Source organism: Leptonychotes weddellii, unplaced genomic scaffold (assembly GCF_054177405.1).
Source record: "Leptonychotes weddellii isolate Sample4059 unplaced genomic scaffold, ASM5417740v2 HiC_scaffold_8862, whole genome shotgun sequence".
Taxonomy (NCBI): Eukaryota; Metazoa; Chordata; class Mammalia; order Carnivora; family Phocidae; genus Leptonychotes; species Leptonychotes weddellii.
This window is the reverse complement of record NW_028059902.1, coordinates 1-8459: the sequence shown is the minus strand read 5'-3', so window position 1 is coordinate 8459 and position 8459 is coordinate 1. Positions and strand designations below refer to the sequence as shown.

Here is an 8459-nt window from a genome sequence, read left to right as displayed (position 1 = left end):
TTAAACCCTTCTGAACCATGACCTGGAGGCTGGAAGGGGAGGCTGAGGCTGTGGACTTCCCAGTGCTGTGCAAGGATTTACACAATGTGCATCCATTCCAACTTCTAATTTTTGCTCTTTCTTTTTTGTTCCCAAGTAAAGAGACCACTAACATCCCTGGGTGTGAGGACTGAGGTCAGGATGGGCCCTGGTCTGCTGAGGGCCACAGGGAGAACCAAGGAGCCCCATGCGGTCTCCTCCAAACCTGTTGTTATGATCACCTCTCGTCAGGGCAGGGGGGATATAAAGGCTCCTGCAGCGGTACCTTTGGTAACAACGGGACGTGGCCAATGCTGAGGCTTGGATGCGAAACCGAATGAAAGAGCACGGCTCAAGAGCCATCATTCTTGATGTCTGTCTCCCTCTCCCCACCCCAGGGACCTCCACCTCTACTTGGCCCACCCACTGTGGGACTGCCATGTGCGGGCGGCCAGGCCTGGCATCACCCAGCTCTCACACTGGCAGACCCGAGCACAGCTGCCAGAGCCTGGGGGCAGACTGGTGAGCTGTCTGGATGCTGGGCCTGTGGCCTGGATTCGAGTCCTGGCTCTGCTGTGTACAACTCACATCCCCTCTCTCTGCCTCCGTTTCCTCATCTGAGAAGTGGGGATAGCAGTCACAGCGGCCGCCTCACAGGGCTGGCAACTGGCACATGTTGGCCCTTAGCAAGATCCTGCCTGTCAGAATCCCTCTGTAGGCCTGAATCTCTCTCCCTCTCTCATCTGTTCTTTTCCCCAGAGGTGGATGCTAAGACAGAGCCCAAGGTCAACACCAGACCCCCACATGACCTCCTACCCACTGGGTCCACTCCCAGGAGGCCTTGGAGGAAGTGAGGTCTTGGAAGAATATCCTGAGGGTCGGCCTGGCGGCCAGTTTGTGCATGGACAGGGGAAACTTCTAGGACTGCCTCCCCCGCATTCCAGCAGTCCCCCTCCTCACCTGGGCACCCACAGTCATCATAGGCATGAAACGCCAGTCTATTGCCAAGTCTCTGCCTTGCCAAAGTCCCAGCATCCAAATGGGGAGAATATCCCCCTGCTATTTCTGCAGCCTGACCACTTAGGGTTGGAGTGAGCCGTGGCTGAAATGGCAAATATCGTCACCACGTGCACATGGAACCACAGTGCACACACCGGTCTTCTCCAAAACGTGGATATGCAGGGAACGCAGGTGTTTTACGACAAGCCAGGGAAGGTTGGAGCTGTGAACTCAGGCTTCAGCAGGCTTCGAAACTGCGGCTGGACCTGAGGCAGGAGTGGACCCCGCTTCCCTCCCCAGTGAGCCCTCTGATGACACCACCGAAGAAGGCCTGGCCTGGGGGGTCAGGCCTGCCCCACGCCGGGGTCTGCGCACAGGTTTCTCTCCCGTGTGGATCCTCTGGTGGTGGAAGAGGGCCGGGCGCTCGCGGAAGGCGCGGCCACAATGTGCGCACACAAAGGGCTTCTCACCGGTGTGGATGCGTCGGTGGCTGAGCAACACCGCGCCCTTGGCAAAAGCCTTCCCGCAGTCCCCGCAGCGGAAGGGCCGCTCGCCCGTGTGCAGCAGCTGATGCTGCGTGAGGTTAGAGCTGTGGCTGAAGGCGCGGCCACACTGTGCGCAGGCGAACGGCTTCTCGCCTGTGTGCACACGCTGGTGCTTGAAGAGTGAGGAACCCTGGCTGAAGGCGGCACCGCAAAGGGCACAAGTATAAGGCTTCTCACCCGTGTGGGTGCGCTCATGCTGAATGAGGTGTGAGTTGCGGCAGAAACGGCGGCCACACTGGGCACACGCATAGGGCCGCCCGCCTGCGTGGATCTTGCGGTGCTGGCTGAGGTTGGAGCCGTGGCTGAAGGCCTTGCCACACTCACTGCAGCGGAAGGACTTCTCGGCTGTGTGTATGCGCTGGTGCCTCACCAGCGAGGAGCTATGGCGGAAGGCCTTGCCACAGGCCGGGCACGCGTACGGCGTCTCACCGCTGTGGATGCGCTGGTGCTGCGTCAGGTGCGACGTCTGGCTGAAGGCCTTGCCGCACTGCGCGCATTCATACGGCCGCTCTCCGGTGTGCGTGCGCAGGTGCTTGAGCAGGTCCGAGCTCTTCACGAACACTTTGTTGCACGCCCTGCATTCGAAGGGCTTCTCCCCGGGAAGGAGGCCAGGGCCTGTGTGGAGGGCCTTGCCCAGCTGATCCCAGGCTGGGGGCTCCTGGCCAGCGGGGAGTCCATGAGGCTTGTGGCTAGCTGGACTCTTTCCTCCTTCCCCGGAGGTGAGACCAGACTCAAATTCTGGAATTTTGGGGAAAGCGCTTCCAGGTGCCTCCCGCCCATATGGCTTCTGGCCCCCACATGCCCTTAGCTGCTTGCCTGGCATGGGGCGGGTCACAAAGGCCTTCTCCCTAGGTGGGTTGTCCTCGGCCATCCTCAGTGGGGAGGTCAGCCGCAGACTGACACTGGCCTCCCCACTGCCAGGACCTAGCAGGAGCCGTTCCCAGTAGATTACAGACACCCCTGTGGGTTTTTTCTCCTGAGAGGGGGAGGGGCCCCACCAGCCGTCCAGGCTTTTCCCACGCTCACAGATGCCAGCGAAGGGGAGGACCCTCGGAGGTGCTGGAGGGGAGCCATCATGGAAGGCCCCTGGCAGTTCTGCTTCTCCTGGAACAACCCTGTCGTATGCCAGATGACGGGAACCTGAAGGCACAGAAATGGTAGACCCTGGGTCATGCTGGCCGAGAGGGGATGGCCGGGGCAGGCCTAGTGGTCAGACAAAGGGGATGCCAAGGACTGGGTGTGCGAGCTGGGGAGAAAAGCAGCAGCCAGACCAGTGTATGTCATTCACTTCTGTCTCGGGGGACTCCTCCAGCCTGCTTTTGCTCCTTGCACGGATGGCTACCTGCCGCTACAGGCTTTACTCACGAACTCTGTTTCCCTGCTGCCTCTCCCCTAGCATGGTCACCTCCATGAAAGCAGGACCAGGAGCGTCCTGGTAAAGGCTGTGCCCCGGTGCCTGGAATGGGGTCCCACGGGAGCTCCCCCTTGGTGGGCAAGCCAAGGCCAGAGCCTCCAGGAGGCGCTGATGATAGAAGGAGAACGGGAAGGAGTCAGGTGGGAGGCAGGAGATGACAGAGTCCAGGAAGGCAGGGAACGGGGGACAGAAGCCTGGCCACTGGTGGGCCCAAGCTCACACCCTCTGAGTCCCCGCTCACCAGGGCTGGGCTTCCTGTGAGCAGTCCTGGCTGGTGTTGCAGCTGTCCCACCGAGAACCCAGGGCTCCTCTCCACGCTCAAGCTGGACGACTACCCGGGGTCGTGAGGCAGAGAGTCCTGTGAGAAAAGACAAGCAAGTGAGGGGCCAGGCCCAGCACACCACAGGGCAGGACTCACAGGAAAAGTGCAATGGCCCCTGTGAGGAGAATCCCTGTGAGGAGAACCGTGTTGGCAGCAGCAGATGAAAGGGGCCCAGGCTGAACACCGAGGCACCACAGCGGCACAGGGACACCAGCCAGCTGGTGTGAGGCTGCTCATAGGCCAACAGGAGATACGGGGTTAGTGCTGGCAACAGCTGAGCTTCCCGTGGAAAACCCAGGGCCTTACCCAGCGAGGCCACAAGTGCGAAGTTCTCCAGCATCACGTGGCAGTACAAGGCCCTCTGGGCTGTGTCCAGGAGCTCCCACTCCTCGTGGGAGAAGTACACGGCCACATCCTCGAAGGCCATCAGGCCCTACAACAGTGGGCAGGGGAAGATGGACACGATCTAAGCTATGGCTCTACCACCCAGGACCCCCCTCCCTGTCCCAAAGGCTACCCTTCTCCATGTCCCTCAGAGGCTTACCTTCCTCCCCCTCACCCCGTCCTCCCCCAGGCTCTGCAACTCTGCAGAGGAAACTTCCCTCCTCTCCCCTACACCCTACCTGTCCAGGGCACAGATGCCTCCTTGGGCTCCCCACTGGCCACTCACACAAGGCAGCCAGAGCAAGCTCATGGCCTTCAGATGGCCGCCACCCCAAGGGCAGGCCCAGGTGCCCACACGTTCTGCACAAACTGACCCTCCCCAGACGTGCCCTTAACTGTTCCTGTAATGAGCAGTTGTACAAGTCCCAGCTGTGGACCCGCCAGGACCTGCCCAGGCCTGGAGGGACGCCCCCTTCTGCTGAACTTGCCTGACATCCCAAGGCTGCCCCTCCAGCATGAAGGACTGGCTGGCTGATCCCCTCCATCACTACAGGAGGGGGCCCAAGGATCTGGTGAGCACACAGGAAGCCAATTTCCTCCTCCCTCCATAACCACGCCCACCCCTCCCCCCATTTCCCTGGCCAAAACCTTCCCTTAGGCCACCTGACTTACTCCCAGAGCCCCAGGGGCTACCAGCCTGTCTTCACATCCCTGGAGTGCTACCCATCCCTGGCTGAGTCCATAAGATTCCTTCCTCCTAAATGTGATTCCCAGGCCCCGCTGGCTCAGAGTATCAGGACTGTGTCCTTGGACATCTGCAATTCCAGGTCCACGTGATACCTCCACTCCGGGACAGCACAGATTCCCTGATCTTACTCTGAAGCCTGCTTTCCCTTCAAATTCAGCAGTTCTGTTCTTCTGGGTGCTCAGGCCAAAAACCTTGGGACTGTGCTCCACTCGGGCCACTCGCTCCCACGCCGCACCTGAGACATCAGATCTCTCCAGAATCCAACCACTTTCCCCATCTCCACTGGCCCAGTCCCAGTGTGCCGCAGGTGCCGTCTTCGGCCACCCGGGCTGTGACAGCGCCCGGCCCCTGCACACGGCCACCCCCGCTCTGCGTCATTTCTCCGCCAAGCAAACCGTGGGATACTTTTAAAAACCCTAACTTAAAGCACGTCCAGTCTCTGTTCGAATCCTCCCACGGCTCCCGACACAACTCCTCAGCCTGCCATTTCTCTCCCGTGCTCACGTCCGGAAGCTCGGTTCCCGAAGCACCTAGGCTCCGTCTCCCCTCCCAGCTTTTGCACGTGCGGGACCCTCCGCTTGGAACTTCCTTCTACAGCTCACTCCCTTGGCTGCCCGAAGCGGGGATCTCACACGTGCACGCTCCACTGGCGTGAACCCCGGGGCCTAGGACGAACCGAGAGGGGAGACAAGACGTCCGGGTAAAGTCCCTCCCTGAGCCGAGATTCGGGTCCCTCCCGGAGGGATCTAGGTGGCTGGCGGGGGAGGGGGTCTTAAGCTTCCTCTCTCACCTGCGCCGGGTCCGTCAGCGCCGCGGTCGCCATCAGAACCTGTACTTGGGGACGCGCAGAAAGCGACGGATACGCGGACGTCCCGGCTCCGGGCCTCAGTCTCTCCGTCCGACTAGGGCACAGACGCCCAGGACACCGTCTCCCCTGCCGCCCGGGGGTCGGAGAGCACGTGACGCGGGGCACCGCCCCACAGCCCGCAGGGCGGCCCAGGCTACACCCGGAGAAACCGAGGCTCGGGGGGCGCGACCGTCGCCCGCGACCACGGCGTGCGCCTAGCGGCCCTCCGCTCGTGCCCTCGTCGCGGCCCCCGCCTCGGGTCTCCAAGGCTCCTGGAAGGCCGACTCGGACCCGCCGCGCTCCAGTCCCCAACACCGGTGTGGCCCCACGCCCCGCAGCAAAGTGACAGTCCCGGACGCCGGAAGTCCAGCCCCCGCAAGCCCTCATTGGCCCAATGCGCGCCGCGGACGCACGCGCGGCGCCTTCTGGGAAGCGTAGTTCCCGCCCGCTCTGCGGCCGGGTGGGCGGAGCCCTTTCCGACATCCTTGGCAACGGCCAGGCGGCTCCGCGCAGCGCGCTGGGGAACGGAGTCCCGCGGGCGCGCCCGCGCTTTCGTGGGCCGGTGCGCCTGAGGTGGGGAGTCGCCTGGCTGGGCGTCCTGCGCTCGGGGCCCTGGGACCCCGGCCTGCACCCAAGCGGCCCCGAGGCTCAACGCTGGGCTCGCAGAAGCGGAAACCGCTGACGTCCCTGGAGGCGACCCTAGCCTGGGGCTTTAAGGACAAAGCCCAGCGGGAGGGGCGGGCTCAGACGGGTGTCGCTTTGGGAGCGAGCCCGGGAATGCCGACCCCAGCTCCACCTCTGGAGGCCTGTGCTCGGGTTTGGCCTCTTTGTGGCCTGTGAAGGGTTGACGTCAGTTTTGCAGCCCCTACACCAAGAGGTGCAAGCCCCCAGCTTCAAGTTCTCTTGAGTCTGAATTGTTCTCTGAGACGTCCCTAAACCACCTGTTTTCCTTGCTAAACCGGACCGCGCACAATGTACTTTCCCAGATTGGCTTGTCTTGGGTCGTCTAGGTGTTGCTGGCACATCACGGTATCGACTCCTTCGTCCTTTTTCCCTGGGACAACCTGAGTGTCTGTCACACATAAAAGCCAAAAGAAAGGCAGTGCATCTCAATGCACTCGGACGACCGCTGGCAGAGAATAAGAGTTTCCCTTTGTTGCTCCACGGTGACGGTTTCTGGTTTTTCAGGGTCCTTAATCTTCATACATAGGTGGTACAATAATGTTACCCAGTGCATGTTACCCACTGTTTTAAGGAAATATGGAATTAATTGTGTCAAGTTCGTTCATTCTTTCTGCCTGCCTTCCTCCCTTCCTCCCTCCTTATATATGCACCTATCTCAGCCATAACTGTCCTTAGAATGTAAATCCTCGAGATGCACGAGAGCACATCAATTCTGGAATATTCGTGTGTAAATATTGCTCACTTTGAAAGAATTTAAGAAAATCTAACATTAAACTTGTGATTTAATCAAAAGTTTAGGCATTAATATTTCAAGCACTGTTTGAATGTTTGGAGACAATTTCTTAAAAACTTCTTTTTTGGGGGGGCTCCTGAGTGGCTCAGTCGTTAAGCGTCTGCCTTCGACTCAGGTCATGATCCCGGGGTCCTCGGATCGAGCCCCGCATCAGGCTCTCTGCTCCGCAGGAAGCCTGCTTCTCCCTCTCCCACTCCCCCTGCTTGTGTTCCCTCTCTCACTGTGTCTCTCTCTGTCAAATAAATAAATAAAATCTTTAAAAAAATTTTTTTTAAAGCACTCATAATTGGAGTATTTTTATTTTATGTACAATGAGTTGGCATTAAAGTAGGTATCTTGGATATCTGCAGTTAAGGTAAGTTATCCTGGACGACCAATTCAAGGAAGTTCACTTAATCCAACTTAATGAAGCCTATATCCTTCGCGTACTGACGGAAACACCGACGCCACATATTGAGGCCGTATTTCCGGATCAGACCGTGCTGGTTTGAGCTGACGCGGCAAGAACGAGAACCCTGGCCAAATTTCCTCGGATGGCTCCAGTACAGCTGCTGTGACCCATCTTGCTCTTTCAGATACAACGAGGCAAAAGTCTTAAAAACTTCTTATTTTAAAATTATCCCTATAGGGACGCCTGGGTAGCTCAGTCGTTAAGGGTCTGCTTTCGGCTCAGGTCATGATCCCAGGGTCCTGGGATCGAGCCCCGCATCGGGCTCCCTGCTCGGCGGGAAGCCTGCTTCTCCCTCTCCCACTCCCCCTGCTCGTGCTTTCTCTCTGTCAAATATAAATAAAATCTTTAAAAAATAATAAAAAAATAAAAAACATAAAATTATTTCTATAATGTGTAATTAGACTAGAGGGATCTTGATTGCCTAATATTTAGAGAAATGCTAATTGGTTGATAAATTCATAATGTAATGAATTGGAAATGAAATAAAAATGGCAACAAGTCTTCCTCTGTACACAAAATAGCTCCATATCCCTGGCTCCAATATCCCCTGAACAAGATTGTACTTGTTCTACTTGTGGGGTGGGGGTGGGGGCAAGGGGGGGCTATTGTCTGGGGCAGGTGGTTGGACCCTAACCACCCTGGTTGGACCTCTGAAGAGTCCAGGTGGGTTCTTTGTGAAATGCAGGCAAGCCTCTTTTTTTTTTTTTAAGATTTTATTTATTTATTTGAGAGAGAGAGAATGAGAGAGAGCACATGAGAGGGGGGAGGGTCAGAGGGAGAAGCAGACTCCCTGCCGAGCAGGGAGCCCGATGCGGGACCCGATCCAGGGACTCCAGGATCATGACCTGAGCCGAAGGCAGTCGCTTAACCAACTGAGCCACCCAGGCGCCCGCAGGCAAGCCTCTTATCAGGGGATACGTTCTTATAGGCCTCACCGTCCACAGCTAGGGAGATGCACGAATTATTCCCTCCCAACTCTGTGAAGAGAAAGGTCTACACTGTTTCAAATTGGCAGCATCAAATGAGATGTTAGTAATTCTTCTGTATCCGGTGTTTCCAAACCCACATGCTTCAAACTTGCTTAAAATATATGTACATGTCCAGCTGGATGCAGAATGCAACATGGAGGCACACCTGGGTGCCTCAGTCAGTTAAGTATCTGACTTCAGCTCAGGTCATGATCTCAGGGGTCCTAGGATCAAGCCCCATGTTGGGCTCCCTTTCCCACTCTTCCTCTCTCTCTCTCAAATAAAT

At 57.8% G+C, this 8459-nt stretch overlaps 1 protein-coding gene and 1 pseudogene across 7 annotated transcripts; both read right to left on the bottom strand.

The window, feature by feature from the left end:
- Positions 1 to 95: 95 nt before the first annotated feature.
- On the bottom strand, positions 96 to 5642 carry ZNF324 (zinc finger protein 324). 7 transcript variants are annotated; one of them, XM_081811614.1, is made up of 6 exons: positions 5221 to 5642; positions 4171 to 5095; positions 3605 to 3731; positions 3218 to 3334; positions 2968 to 3084; positions 96 to 2702 (listed from the first exon to the last, which is right to left on the bottom strand). In XM_081811614.1, the coding sequence occupies exons 2-6, from the start codon at positions 4225 to 4227 to the stop codon at positions 1249 to 1251; spliced, it is 1872 nt and encodes a 623-aa protein (XP_081667740.1). In that variant the 5' UTR covers positions 4228 to 5095; positions 5221 to 5642; the 3' UTR covers positions 96 to 1248. The 7 variants fall into 7 exon arrangements, with proteins under 7 accessions (XP_081667740.1, XP_081667742.1, XP_081667743.1 ...); XM_081811616.1 differs by having other exon boundaries at positions 4559 to 5095; XM_081811617.1 differs by having other exon boundaries at positions 4935 to 5095.
- Positions 5643 to 7030: 1388 nt separating this feature from the next.
- LOC145719974 (small ribosomal subunit protein uS14 pseudogene) lies at positions 7031 to 7355 on the bottom strand (annotated as a pseudogene).
- Between the last annotated feature and the right edge of the window lie 1104 nt (positions 7356 to 8459).